The sequence below is a fragment of the Pinus tabuliformis genome, chromosome 5_2, assembly GCF_031772625.1.
Source record: "Pinus tabuliformis cultivar Carrire ecotype Pingquan chromosome 5_2, CPIR1, whole genome shotgun sequence".
NCBI lineage: Eukaryota > Viridiplantae > Streptophyta > Pinopsida > Pinales > Pinaceae > Pinus > Pinus tabuliformis.
Window position 1 is genome coordinate 765,166,910 of NC_142306.1, and position 15,700 is coordinate 765,182,609.

The 15,700-nt window shown below is 36.5% G+C and overlaps 1 protein-coding gene across 2 annotated transcripts in view; it reads left to right on the forward strand.

Annotated features, from left to right (window-relative positions):
- LOC149161537 (uncharacterized) overlaps positions 1 to 15,700 on the forward strand; it is a 95,959-nt gene that overhangs the window by 44,956 nt on the left and 35,303 nt on the right. For both annotated transcript variants that reach the window (XM_089437004.1, XM_089437005.1), the window contains exons 3-6: positions 1,233 to 1,323; positions 1,413 to 1,471; positions 1,603 to 1,663; positions 8,306 to 8,396. In XM_089437004.1, coding sequence (XP_089293130.1) covers positions 1,233 to 1,323; positions 1,413 to 1,471; positions 1,603 to 1,663; positions 8,306 to 8,396 — 302 coding nt within the window. The remainder of the gene's footprint in view (positions 1 to 1,232; positions 1,324 to 1,412; positions 1,472 to 1,602; positions 1,664 to 8,305; positions 8,397 to 15,700) is intronic.

A 15,700-nucleotide genomic window follows, 5' to 3' on the forward strand; every position in this document is an offset into this window, starting at 1 on the left:
GGTAGAAATTCGCATCTGTGTGCGTAGCGCGGTTAGAGTCTGTATTGGAAATTTGAATCATCAATAAAGAGAAGTGTTCTGAACTTACTGTGTACTTTCCATCTGTGTAAGCGTTATTTTACTTTTGTTATAAATGTTGCGATTATGCTATGTTGAATGCTGGGTTTAAGATATAATGTTAAGTTGATGCGCAAAAATATATGTTTCCATCTGTTACATGAACACAAGTCATAATATATGTTTATGCGAGGATAATCTTAATTGCATGGTAAAGTTGGCTAATACTTAAGATAATTTGGGGAACAATACAGTAACCTAGTTATAGATGCGCGTAAGTACCTAAATCATCATTTAGGGTTGCATGAAGGACAGTCAGATACCTTCGCGGAGGTTTTGGAAGACGGAAGAAGAAGTACATCAATAAGCCCTAAAGGCTTATCGATCTACACAAAGACAAGGGTTAGGGTGTAAGATCGACATCACGACTATCTCAGGGTGTGGAAACTTGGTTCCTGCACCCCCCCATACTGCTTCGGGTGAGACTTCAGTCCGTGCTCCACGGATTGATGCCGAAAGGGCCAGTAGTGTAAGGATTTGCTTGGCTGCTTAAACGCTGAACCTGGGTCAGGGCCCATCAAGCCAACTTAACTCCTTGACTATTTTTTAGGCTTTTTAGTAATGGGTCCTTTTACTAACTTTACATTTATTTTCTCTAATTTTTAAATATATTCTTATAGTAATATCTTACATTATTCTATTTATTCTTTTTATTTTTATGTTTTGTTTTTAACGTGTAGATCAATTTTTGACCATTTTGGTAAGCTAGTTTTTTGACTTTTTTTATTGGATTGACTCTGACGTATTATTTTTGAAATTTCTGGATCATCCTCAACACTATTTATTTTCCTTGCTAGATCTGTTCCTTCATATTTGTTCTGATGATGAACTCCAGTTGTCGGTTGAAATGTTGACACCAAATAGCTGATATGTGATTATTCTGAAATAATTTGTTTTCAAGAATCACATTATGTTAGACATCTCATCCATCCTGGGCTGTACAATGCACCTTTCTTCACTAAGTGCAATCATTTCAATTTTCTTAAATGTCGCTCTCAACATTTTGCTATTTTGTTTTCAGTCTTGATGTTATTCCTACTGTGAACCCTATGAATGTAGACAAGATGACAATCTCTTATGTCAATGATGTTGCAATATATGATATCACCTCGCAGGTTCTTTCTAGGATCAAACAAAGTATTACAGATTGCATTGGGTCGCACAGCTGCTGATGAAGTCAAGGACGGTATTCATAAAGCTAGTGAGGTATGAGTACTTTTTCTTGTTTTAGAGACTTGTATAATGAACATTTTGTATTTTATCAATATTAACGGAGACTGGTGTTGTCTTATCAGATGTTACATGGTGAATGTGGTCTCTTCTTTACCAATCTACCAAAAGAAGAGGTTATGAGGTATACATGCATAGAACTTGTAACCCTCATACATGGCTTCTTGTGGAAAATAATTTGATGATATGATGTCCCACTGATCACATACAACCACATTTATTCTTCTCAACTTTTGTACTTGAAATGTTTCGCAGAATTTTTGAAACTTTTGAAGAGCGTGATTTTGCAAGGACTGGATCACTTGCAACAGAAACGGTATGCAATGAACCAATGTGATTTTCTGCTTTTCCAATTTTAGGTCAGCGGAAGCTAGAAGACTTGAATTCACTAGTTGGAGTAAACCTTTCTAAACTATTTACTGTTCTGTATGATAGAACAATACATTGACAGTTTAGCAGCTATAGCATCGTTTTTACTTTTCCTAGCTACCGGTAGGGTATATACCCTTAATTGTAACCATAGTCGCAGAATTTGGGCAAATGGGCCATTTTGTATGGAAATCCACCCAAGAATTTGATTTGGTCGAATTCACCCCCAAATTTAGTTCAAACCATACAAAAACCATATACAGCAACAGGCAATAACTTTGTAACTTAAAAATTTAATTTAATAATTAAAAATTAAGATGCTCTTGGGTGATCACATGCAAACCTCACTTTTTTTTTGGTAAATAAGGCATATTATGAGGCCCACCCCTTTGGGTGGCCAACCAGTATCCTTGAGACCGTTGCAGAGGTGCCGAACAATACACCAGTTCACTCACACCCAGAGCGTCAGAGGGATTAGTTCCAGATGATTACCGAGCAGGGTGCCCCCTCCCCCGATGGATTCCTCCTCAGCCCCAGTGGAACAGCCAGAGACTTATCCAGAGCTTCTTTCCTTTGGCCTCGGATGCTAGGAGTATCCCTTGCCCCTACATCTCCCCCAGGATCATGCAGCCAGACATCTTGTTGGATTCAAAGGACTCCGATAGCGAACTAGTGCCACTGTCATCCCGCTTGCCATCGGCTATCAGACTCTGGCATTCTTGACATCTTTGACATCCTGCCCTGGACATATTCGCTCAGTCTGCTACATCACCGGGGGCCTTTGATCCGGTTATATACATGTTTTTGAGGCTCTGTCCTACTGTTGTATGCTTGTTTACTTCATTTTATCCTAGTTTTAGCTTTGGCATTTTCTAGGAGTTGCATTTTCACTCCCACATTGTACTCGTACTGTATGTATCCTTCAAGCCCATTGACCTACTTTTGTGGTCATTCATTGGACATCAATAAAATTATCTTATCTGACTGTAGGGAGCACCTTCAGACACACTCAAGTAATTTTAAATGTAATCGTTAGGTTTTTTTCATATTAAGGGCATGCAGACTTTCGAATTCAATTTTTCCAACATGTATTTTTCCTAAAAATCATATTGAATCTGAATTCAATCTGAATTTGTATAATGGTAACAATGAATATAATTAAGTATCAATTCATGAACTGGTATAATTTGTTCAGTTCTCTATTATATAATAATAGGAAGCATGTAGACGTATTGTTGCCCCCCTTTGCATGAATTGTAATTGGAATCTTGCAACCATTCGGCTTTTTTAGTATCATCTCAACTAGACTGTGCCCTGCATACTGTAGACTGGCAGATTCCATCCAAGCTTTGTTTTCCTTTATGGAAACTATTTCCATAATTTTTGGAGAGAGAGTAAATCAGGAAACCTCCATAGCCACTATAGAAGTCTAACTACTTTGGTGCACCTATTTATAGTTTTTTAGCCTATAAAAAGTCCTAACATTAACAAATAGAGTCATACTTTTGGCTTTTACAATAAAAAGTCTTCAGCCATGACAGTTATATAGTTCACCTGAAATTAAATTCATTTCTGACATCTTATCTTGCAAATTGAAAGAAACTATTTATTCCTTGGAAAGTCATCTTGGGTGTTGAAGTTTTCAGTGTAGTTCTGCAGAAAGTTGTTGCGGGTCTTGAAATTTTCAGTGAAGTTATGCTATTCTCTTGTTATATTGGAAGCACTCGCTTCTCTGCTTCCATTATTCTGTTTAGAGGTTCTTCTCTTGACTGAGTTTTTTCGTGGATTCATATTTAAACTCTAACTGGTACTTCAACTGAAGCGGATATCCTATTTCGTGAAGTCCAATCCAGAATTAGTGCAAATCTTTACTTACAAGAAATTTCAAAATGACACTCTTCAGCTGACTCCTTGGATTGCCTGTAGTATTGCTGAAGCCATATGCATTTTTTCTGTGTTTCTTCTCTCTCTTTAACATGTTGGAAAACTTCTTATTCTATATCCTTGATCATTTCTCTATTTTGGACAAAATTTGGATTCTCCATCCTGTGCAAGATGAAGCTGGATGACCATATCTAGGCATTCTCTGCAGATGTATGCTAGATTGCTCTAGTCTAAAACTTGCTTCCAAGGGGATCCTTGGAGCTCGAAAACAATTTCCTCAGTCAGACCTTCACTGAGCTATGGGTGTATTCAGACAATGGTATAGGTGAGAAGATCATTTTCTTATGAATCATCAACAGAGGAAATTCCCTATGATTTTTACTATGCTTATGACTCATCTTCCATCCAGAATTGCAAAAGTAAATTACGAGCCTTTACCCATCCCTGGACAGAAATAAGAATTGAAAAGGTAGGGCTAATTTTCGTGTACTCTGGTTTCCATAACAATCATGTACTTACAAAACCATGCCTCCCTTCAAACATTTAATAATGCAGAGTCAAACATAACAACCATGGACTTCTTGACGTGTGGTATCATGAGAACGCTGAACCCCACTCTTTAGATACTAAACTTTTATAACTGCTTGGCTTGGCCAAAAGCTCTTGAAAATGCAAATAGTCTCATTCCCAGAAAGCTCTCTGAATGCCCAAATCCTTCTTTGAGGACCCAACAAGAGATGTGGGGCCCACAGAATTTTCCTCCCCAAAAGATACAAATTGTCTCACCCCTTGCGGCAGCTAACTCATTGAGACTTAACTGTAAACCTGCATAAGAAACTTGGGGAGCTTTCTCAACTGGCTGGGAATGCATTGAAACTTGCAGCAATTGAGTGAATCTTGCTGAAGCATGAGTTTGAAGTGATGACAATTAGACTGAGTTAAGTAAGAAACAGTAAGTGTGTACAGGAATTAAATAAATAGGAGAGAAAGAACAGTCACAACAACATTCATGATATACGGGAGATGCCATTGATGCTATTTTACTCATAATCACATGTACATAATAAATATGCATCACAAATAGAGATGGTATGATGATGGATATTATACAACTACAAAAGAAACAGACTTGTTGCCCAGTCTGAGTAAAACTGATTGTATGCTACGTCAATTACACTGATGTTATATTTGGGTTTGCGTTAGATTTTCAGCTGATATCTTATTGTCATGGATGACATGAATGAAATCATGTATAATTGTGATGGATAACTTGGCAAAGATTTGATGGACTTGTGCCCCTATTTGGAATACAGGATATAGACGTCAATTCTAATTATTTATTGAGGTGTTTAATGTATATGAGTTTACCTGTGGGATTTTGGATTACAAGTTATCAAACTTATACGAGATTCCAACCTCTATTTGATAGTGCTGTTTCTCTCTTTTGAAGTTTATGCCATTTGATATGTTCTTTTAAAGATTTTATGCCAAGTCTTCCGAGGCAAGTCATACTTTTTCTTTTTATTGAAGTCTATGCTTTTCCAATGGCATGCATGTTTACAATATTTTTACTTTTTACAAGTTGAAATTTCTATCAATTCAACTAGTTAGATTTATCATTTGAATGGCGACGATAGAACAAGTTCTCTTAATAACTGCACATTGTTAAAACCCCAACATTGGTACACCATTTATTTTGTGAAACATTATCATTCAGATTGATAGATGTCCTTTGACAAGGGAATTGTTTAACGTCCAAAGTTCTTTGGTGATTTTTTTTTATGTAAATTGTGGCAAATATGTTTCAGGTTAGGTTGGATTAAACCAAGCATGTTACAGGAAAATCTCGTAGTGAGGCCATGCAGTAGTCGTTTACTGAAAGTTTGTTTGGGGGGCCAATGGAGGTGTATGCATAGCATGTTTTCTTTTAGCCACTTATGTGTTTATAAGATAGCACGATGGAAAATTTAGTGAATGGCGCGGGTGGGAGATGACTTACTATATAGGACTCATTTGAGTCTGACTTGACACTCAAGTTTGACTCTACTTTTTGAGGAAATGAGTCGAGTTAGCTCTTTGGAGTCTATTTGGCCCTAAATCATATTCACAATTCTGATTTGCATGTTAAATGCAAGACAGATTGATGCAGTGAGTTTGACTTGAGAGGCAGATTGACTTTTACCAGTTTGACTCACAAGTGTTGTGAGTCAGATTTGGTCATCTGTCGGTGAAAGCCACTTGAAAACATAAAATAACCCTCATTTCACAATAGACAAGCTGCACAGTTGCCCTCTATCTGGAATCCATGGTGTTTTGTAGTATTATGTAGTACAATCTATTTACTGAAAATTTACATCAACAGTGAACACGGAACTTTCGTGCTTTCCCCAGTGAACTTTTGAGTTTTTCACGGGTTTGGATGAACTCTTACTCTTCAGCATTTTATGTAAGTATCTGAGTTGAGTCTGTAACTTCGCTCTCTGGTCTGAGTACCATGCTTCTAGGGTCTGTAACATATAATACTAGGGCATTTTACCCATGTTCCCTTGTCATCTTACTTTGGCTATATTAATGCTTCTGTGAACCGTAGACAATCATAAATGATAAATATTTAAGAATATTTATGGTTTACCGATGGTTGTGTGGCGATGACCTTGCTGCTCTATTTATTTGAATAAGAGCTTGTAAGGTAGTGACGTTCGAACACCTCAAGTCCAAGGTTATAGACTGTAATGTTTGTGCAAAATGCTGCTTCATAAATTTAAAACTAGGCATGTATTTGAATCAATTCAAATTTTTTTTTTTTATTATTTGGCCTCTGTAATTGGCGAGTTGTACACAGAATTTTGCTCATTGATAGCCTGATAGGTAATTTTGTTTTTACACCCACAGGTATATATTGGAAATATCAATTCAAATCAATAGATTCTACTGAATACTTTTGTGGAATAGGCTAGGCCAGGATAAGATTGAACTTTGCCTCTTTTAGGTTTAGTTTAATATTATGTCATTATTGCTCCCACCTATTAATGATTCTCGCATTTTCTTACTATTTTTTGCAGGTTCCTTCAAGATATATGTCTTTTCTGATACAATATATACGAGACTGTAGCATTATCTTGTGACCCACTTTTTGTTTTAATATCAATGCAGAATATTTACTATTTAGATAGATTTTTGCTACAGCATTGTACAATGTTAAATTACCTTGGTTGTGTGGATGCTGCTACTTTCTTCAGGTTGGTAATGTGGCCAAGCACTTTTTCGTGCAGTTGAGTTTGTACCAGGTTAAAAGTTAGGTTCTGTTGTTTTAGCCATAATTTTGTTAGCATGCTTTGTTCTTCTGTTGTTTTAGCCATAATTTTGCTAGTATGCTTTGTTCTTCTGTTGTTTTAGCCATAATTTTGCTAGTATGCTTTGTTCTTGTGTCTTTGGTGAATATTACTGTTGCATTTGTTTACTTTTGTGTGTTTATTTCCTTTGAAGCATTAGAAAAACTACGTAGGTTTAGTTTCTCTATTGACTGACATATACGAGTCTGTAGTATTCACTTTTGGGTTGCTCTCGTTATTAGCTAATCATTATTAGAAAAGGTTCTGTGTGGTTTCAGTGCAAATTTTCAGTTTGCTCTGCTGCCAACCATTGAATATACTTTTGAGATGACATAAATGTTTTTAGAACCAGGATAGATCCATCTTATAGTGCTGAGAGAGATCAAATCTGCAAAACTTGTGGAAAAGTTTGCACCTTGAGATATTTGATTTCAGTTGGTGCTTGTTATGTTCGGAGTTAAGATGGATCTATGCTGGTTCATAATAATATTATTTATATTTATATAAATTTCACATCTTTATATATATAAATATTCTCATGTTAAATTTTATTAAAACGATGATAATACATGATGTTTTTTTTGTGTTTAAATTTAAATTAATTTAATTCTCTCTCTATATGTGAAGTAAATGCTTTTGTATTTCCTGAAAACATAGGCATACATTCTAATTCCCTGAAGTCTGATCTGGTTGGCCACTGGAAATACCTGACCAGGCACAGAACTTCAGTTTTTTCAGAGACCAAAATACCCAGATTATTTGCTGGGCGTCCTGGGCAATTTTTAAACTGAATATTGCAGAACTGAAACATAAAAAAGTTTAAGACAAAGAAACTAAAATACATTTAAGCTGATTTAGCTGAATCGGTGGCTTCAACGGGAATGGGCTTTTTGTATGCTGCCTGGGGAACAACCTGGTTCAGGAGGGATGCCCATTTGCTTCTTGATACGACGCAGCCTTTGATCCATAGCTGCCATTTGCCGCTGCATCTGATCCACAATCAATCTTGTTAATATTTTGTGATTGCATTCCCCTTAACTATCAGGTATATCCAACTTTGTGCTGCAAATAACATAATCAGTGATGATTTGTACTACCAAGGGAAAATGTAGTTTCAGGGGCGGGCTTGTGCATGTGTATAGTGCGAGTGAATTTCTGAACATTGGAAGATTTGGTTTATTTCATTTTTTGGGCTGTTTTACATTTAGCAGTCCTAAATGTGAGTTTAGTAGATCGGTCTATTTAAATCCTATTCATCTTGCCTTGCTAATTTTGAATTTGATTTTCAGTTGAGTAGTTTAATGAATGAGTATAAAATGGATAAATGCGGATATATATTTGTTTTTAAAGAATCTTAAAATTATTGATGTCAGGTTGAGTTGAATGAAGGTCCTTTGGAACAATTCACGCATGAGATGGAACCATTTCTGCGGAAGCAGGGGATGCCGGTTCGATTAAATAAAGGTTTGTGAATTTTTGTTTTTTTGTTTTTTGTTTTCAAGTCTGAATATCAAGAATTTTTGTGAGTTACATTTTGAATAAGTATATCCTGATATTAGTATGTGAGTTAAAGTTGAATGTTTCAATTTTCTATAGCCATACTTAATCTTTGGATGTTTTTGAAAGATAATTTATATTTATAGCTTTTATCTGGGAAGGGCTTGTTGCCCAATGTTTCCTGCTGAAACATTTTCCTTACGGGAAACACTTTGGTTATTTCTCTCCCAAAAAATGCATGGTAAAGTGGGAGTTCTCCATGATATTTTGCTGGGAAAAGGGCACAAAGTGTGGGAAACATTTAGTCAACATTTCACAAGGTTCTGTGTTGAAAATGTAACTAGTGTCGGTCTAATAAAATGTATTTTTTTATCATCTATTATGTTCATTATTATTATTTTATTTTTGGTCAAAGCCTGTTCTTCATTCTTAGAGTCAATAAGTCAAAAAAAGTTTATGACGAGTCAAAAAAAAATGTATTTGACTCAAGTCCCATTTGGACTTCGTAAAGAATACAAAAAGAATTTTATTTTAAGTCAAAGTCCACCAAAATTGTCAAGTCGGCCCTTCTTGGGAACAGGTCGGCCTGGGCCTCCAAAAGCCACCTATTCAACCTCCCCTAGACAGCCATCAGGGGTTGACCAGATTTCAGGAGTTGACCAGATTTGGGACAGTTTCCATCGTTGACTTTGACATTAGAGGTGTTTTGGAGGGTTTGTCTTGGCATTTTGGTGGCAGTTTTGGTCTTGGTATTGGGTCTTGGATATCTCATTTTGATCTGATTCTATAAGAGAGGGATTGTTGGTTTTTCCCCCTTGTGGGGTTTTGCCTTGGATTGGAGCCTAATTCTTGTCTCTCTTGTCTTTTTGCTTTTATTTAAAGACTGAACATTCGTATAATTGCTTGATGAATAACACTTAAGAAGTAATAAAAAGACATTAAACATTCACAAGTAATTATCAAGTAAGAGGAATCAAGCGCTATCTTCCCTATGCTTGGTTTCTCAACATTTTGTGGGTCCATTATTTTGTAAAACAGGGAAATGTAGTCTCTTTTTTTTTACATTGCATGATTACAGCATCTCTTTCAAGGCGGTTTACATTGCATGATTACAGCATCTCTTTCAAGGCGGTGCTTTGTCAATTCATGATTTAGAGATTACGCTTTTCTTTTGTTTCAGTTAAAGCCATATTATCAGATGAGACAAGTGTTTCTGTAAAGCTAATGACCTATTCTCTGATTAGTACATTTGATAGCTAGCTCCTGTTTTGGTCTATTCCCCCAATATCTGCATGCACTGGGACTTCCAGTTTGATCACCAGCCATGAAAGAGCTAACCTTTTTTTGGAGCGATAATATGTGGAATATGGAACTGCTTCATTGCATTTATCCAGTCATTGTCTCTAGTGTTTTAGCTCTCATGAGAGTTTCAACCTGTGAAGTAACTTCAAAATTCTCTTCATCATTACATATTTGCACTTTAATGGAAACAGTAATCTCAAATGTTTTGAGTCTTTTGACCTTATTCTCATGATCAGTTCAAGGCAATGAAGAGGCTTAAGTTACCGTAAATTCACAAACTGTTTGAAGTTCATGGGTATATTGAACCTACAATCCTGTTGTCCTGGGAAATAGCAAATATTCAATCAAGAAAAGTACTTGGAGCTTCTCTTATTAATCCTTGATCATGCTGACTAAAATGTATTATTTTATTTCAGCTCAAAATTAAATCCCAAACTCAGATACATTCTAGGATTCAACTATCCTAACAAAATTTGACATAAGATCACAAGAAAGTTAAATCAAACCTCAGTCGGTAAGAAAATGCCAAAGTTATGAGAATTGCCCCTAGGCACACCCACACTCACACCCAAATCTGATTGAATTGTGGAATTGCCTATCCAGACCAGATTCCTGAGATTTCACCTTTATTTAGTTGATCCATTTCCACCTTGGGATGGTTGTGAATCTGGTTATTGAAATCACATAAGGTTAAATAGGGATCAAATCTCAAGGATGGAAACGATTTGTTGGGGTCAGGAGCCGTTCCCAGACACAGGATCTGATTCTGGAAATCATATAAAAAATAATGGAAAAAACATGGTTTCCAGGACCGGAGGGACTTTAACTGATATCAGAAACGTTTCCTGTTTCCTTGTTTTGTGCAACATAGATTTTGTTGCTCTTGTAGGAATTGGGATCAACAATGATGACATTGTAAACATTGGGGATGGAGACTATTCATTGTTTTTTAGTCTATACTTTTTGAGCATTGCCATCACAATTCATATATATATATATATATGTGAGGAATGAAATCAGCCTCTCTCTCAGCCTGAGGATGCTGGTACCAGGACAGCCCACAGGTATACTCACTTAAGAGTTCACAAGGCTCGAAGAGAATACAGCAATATTTATCTAAGCATTATAGCTCATCATGTCACTAGTGAGGATTTGAACCTGGGAAAAATAATAGCCATTCCGCCCAACCACCCCAGATAACCCCAATTGACGATCAATATATATATATATATATATATATATAATATATATATATTATATATATTATATATATATATATATATATATATATATATATATATTATATATTATATATATATATATATATATATATATATATATAATATTTTAATTCTGTTGTTCCTCAGATTTTTGAAATTTCCAAGGACCCTTATTCAATGTTTTAAAACTCCGACTCCGACTCCGACTCGGCCGAGGGTCGACTCTGACTCCGACTCCGACTCGGTATCGACTCGGCCGGCTCAATTTCAATGACTCGGTCGTTGTAAAAAATACATTAAATATTTATTTTTTTATAAAAACACATAATTTTAAAGATTTTCATTCATGTTTCCAAACACACAGCATTAGAATATAGATAGAAGACAACATATTATCAAAGTAGGCTCATGAATATATCCATTATATCAAAATGGCACCCAGTGCATTGTCCAATACATACACGATGATGATATAGAGATCAAAACAAAAACAAATAACCAAGGAGGCTATAAATGGCCTCTACAACAGAACTCTGTGACCAGTGCTACTGGCTACTACTAGAGTTGCCAACATCATCTGGCTCAGTGTTACTTGGGAGCGGGAGCGAAAGTGGGGAGCAAGAGCGAAAACGGGAGCTGGAGCGACATTTTCAGAAGCTCCTGGTTTGGGAGCGAATCCTGGAGAAGTTCGACAACTAATATCACTAACATCAAGGTACAAAGAGGGATTGGTGCTCTTGGTTAAATACGAGTTCCATACCCTAATACAGGACAAAATTCAATGGAAACATTGCAATCCTCCAATCCTGAAATCCTGAAAATCTGATAAGTCTGCTGAATTTTGAATGAAATCTAAAATTCTACTTTCTCCATATGAAATCCAATGAGGCCGGAACCACTCTCAAACATCTTGAGTCATTTCATGGTAATGTTAAAAATTTAAGTAAAAGGATGAAAATGAAGATTAAGGAGAATGTCACTTTACTTTAAGAATTTAACATGACCATGAAATTTGAGTAGCATATCAATACTAGGAGAGGTGAATGGACCCCAAATAGCACTTAACCAATTTAGAAAACACCTTGGAGTCCCCAACAATCAGCTAAATGTTAAAAAGTTCAAAAAAAATTAGAAAAATCGCTGTTTTTTGGGGGGACTGGCTAGATTTAATGACTCGGCCGAGTAGATGTGGAAACGGCCGGGTTGACCGAGTCATCATTGACTCGGCCGAGTCATGCAATAACTCGGCCGAGTCAGTCATGACTCGGCCTCCCGAACTGGTTTTTTTGTCGGGTCATAAAATTCTTCAATGACTCGGATCAACTCGGCCGTTTCAGATTCGATTCAGTCGAATTTTAAAACTATGCCCTTATTGTAACCCATACTGATAACAGAAACGTTTCCTGTTTCCTTATTTTGTGCAACATAGATTTTGTTGCTCTTGTCGGACTTTGGGATCAACAATGATGACATAGTAACCATTGGGGGTGGAGACTGTTCATTGTGTTTTGGTCTATACTTTAAGTATTGCCATCCCAATTCCCATTGTATGACTATGCATCATATTTCTTTTTGGGCAATTTTACTTGGAATTTACTATATATATATATATTCTAATTATGTATTAAAAAACATAAAGAAGATCAAATAATTTTATAAATATTGGAAAATGACCAAAGGATTATCGGATCTTATATATATATATATGTATATATATATATATCAACATGGCAAGCTCATGAACTTTTCTTATCAAGGAGAAATTTTCAAATTTCAGCTAGGGGAAAAATCTGTTGGAGAGAATACTCGCACTAAGAGAGAATGTTGATTTTTGTATAGAATTGGGAATTACTCCCACATGCTAAGAGACCTCCCAAGTCAATTATGAAAAATAAAATTAAAAGTTTAATTTTTGGTGTTCATGTAGGCTTCAAACTGACAGGTCGGCCCAACCATGAATGGGTGTGACCCTTGGTAAAACCCGCTTGAGAAATATAAATACACAAGAGTCAAATTCATTTCGACTACCACTCATCACATCATCTTCTACACAAGATAGCTGCAGGCGTGAATAGAAAAAGGAGCAAAGTATTTGAAGTTTGATCGAATCCAAGCTTGACCAAATTTGATCACTGATTGAGGTTGACCACAACACAAATTTCTGATTGCAGACCTTGACCACAGGTTTGAAATTGACAACAGGTCAGTTCTAACAATTGACCAATGTTAACTTTTATGTTCTTGCGTGGTTTGACCAACATTGACTGGCCGGTATTTTGACTAGGTTTGACTGGTATTTTGGGCTTTGTTTTTGGAACAGATTTCTAGACAATTTTGTAATTGATAACTTTGTTAAAGAATAACTTCTCCTAAGAAGAAAAGTTGCTGGGTTTTTCCCAAGGTTGGGTTTTCCCGGATTAAATTTGTTCTCTATTGTGCATGGTTGTCTCTTTATGATCTTGATGTTTTCATTGCATTATTGTTGACATTTTCAGTGTATAATTGCTCAATGATATCAACGGTTTAAAGATAAATTAATTAAAGATCATTAGGAAGTAATTATCAGATCAAAAAATTAGTTTCTATTATGCATCCTAGTAGAAAAAATCAACATGGTATCAGAGCATGGTTGAGAGAACAACAACTAAAAACAAGTGAGATGGCTTCATTTGAAGAACGACTTAAAGATCAGAAGCAGAGGCGAATGAGGACTTTGTTTTGGGTGTATTTTTTGTCTTTTTATATTGCTTGTTCAACTAATCTGAGACCGAGTTTTTTTTAAGCAAACAAGCACTTGATATGAGGCCACGTCTGAAGCACTTCCAAAGTCAAAAAGATCGATTTTTTTTTGTTCTATCAAGGGTTATTTCTGAGGTTAATGACCTAACTAAGCTCTTTGTGGAGGGCCAAGTTTAGGTCTGTTTTAGGCCGCAAGTAAAAGGGCCACAAAAAGCCTGGTTAGGGCCGCAACAACCTTTGTTTAGGCCGTAGTGAAGAGGCTGAGATGAGATTTGTTGACGCCCCAGACAAGGACTTCAGAGCTTGCGATTAGGAGATACTCGAGGAGAGTCGAGTTTGGATTGTGGAAGAGGAGGGTCAATTCTCTAGCTGCAGATTGATGGAGGAACAAAAGGTTGAGGCCTAGGACAAGTGACCCACGGATCTATCCTATTGCAGTGAAGGCTGAATGCCTACTTCAAAGAAGGAGAAGACCGTTTAAGCATCAAAATGAAGCTTGTTCAGTGTTTTAAAGAGGGTCGAAAAAGATCTAAATAAGACTTGAGGGCTTCAGGCAGGAGGTTGAGAGTCTCCATGTACAATAGGATGACCGAGGGTTGATAAATGCTGTTTGAGATCTAGCAGAAGGATGTTGAGGGCCTTAGGAAGTTTGAATTCAGCCCAAAATACTAACCCAGGGTTAGATCGGGTAGCTTGAGCGTTAAATTAGAGAGGCAGAGGGGCTGATCAGGAAGGCCAAGGGCCTTAAGAACAAGAATTGGCAGTCAAAAAGTCATCTAAGGAAAGTCGAGTATCCTCAAGCCTATTATAAGGCTAGTAGATGAAGGTTTGGACCAGTGGTCATCTAGCCTTGAGGATTGACACAAAGTTGGATAGTGGAGGTCTCTTCAACTGCCTTAAAGAGATAAATGGCCTAATTCCAGTCTAGGGATTGATCTAAAGATTGATGCCACATCATTTGTTCTTGTGGAATGACCAGAGACAATATACAAGGGATTGACTTGGCATTGATGACAACTTGTTGCTGAGCTTGATGAATGTGGCTTGCTAAGCCTAATCCGCAAATCCTAGCCTTTACAAATCATGGAAGGAAAAAGAAAGGAAAACAACAATTGATGTGCATCCACCCTAGAAGAAGACAAGGAATCCAAGCCCAACGAGATTGTAGATTTTAGGTTTTAACCCTGTACAAAAATTACCTGCAAACGAATTCTTCAAACATAAAACAATGGTGAGAACATAAAACGAATATACATAGAGATTTTCCCCTGGATCCCAAGACTGAGACTACCAGATTGATTTTTCATTATATTCATTTCAATGTTACAATACATATATATACATGCCGAAGTATTCATAAACCCCAATCCATTAGCCCTGGATTAGAACATAACCGTAGTTTCCTTGAACGAATCTACAAAATACTATAGGCAGAAAACCATCATGCCCAAAACAATGTGCAAAACTGTTAATTTTTCATAGGGCTATATTGTTCTTTGCTTTGATAATTGCATTTCTCCATTAACACATTAAGTTCACCCCATTGCATCATAACATTATACAGATTTACATCATTATTCATCAGCATATGCAACTATGCAGAAAGAACAATAACATCATCATCAATGCAGCGGAACATATAGGAACAATAGAAGAAAAGCATGCATACATAGAGACACCAGGATTGGTCGGAGACTAGGGCAAAACCACTATAGAGAAAACCCTTGCAAATCTTCTTCTAATAGATTGTCATCAAATGATTCAGCAAAAGAGAGTACAATGATCCATATCTTCACAACAACTAGAATATCCATGAAATGCATCCAAACATCAAAACTCTGATTCAGATAATTGTAATGTACTGTCACTGCCTGTAGCCTGCTGCTGAACACTTCTGTCATTGAGTGAAATCTTTGGAATACTGAAATCTCATCTTGGAGTCCCGGTTGCAGGGAGGAGGAGTTGTGCGAGCGACTATGACAGACAGGGTTGCTCTCTGTGAATTGCATG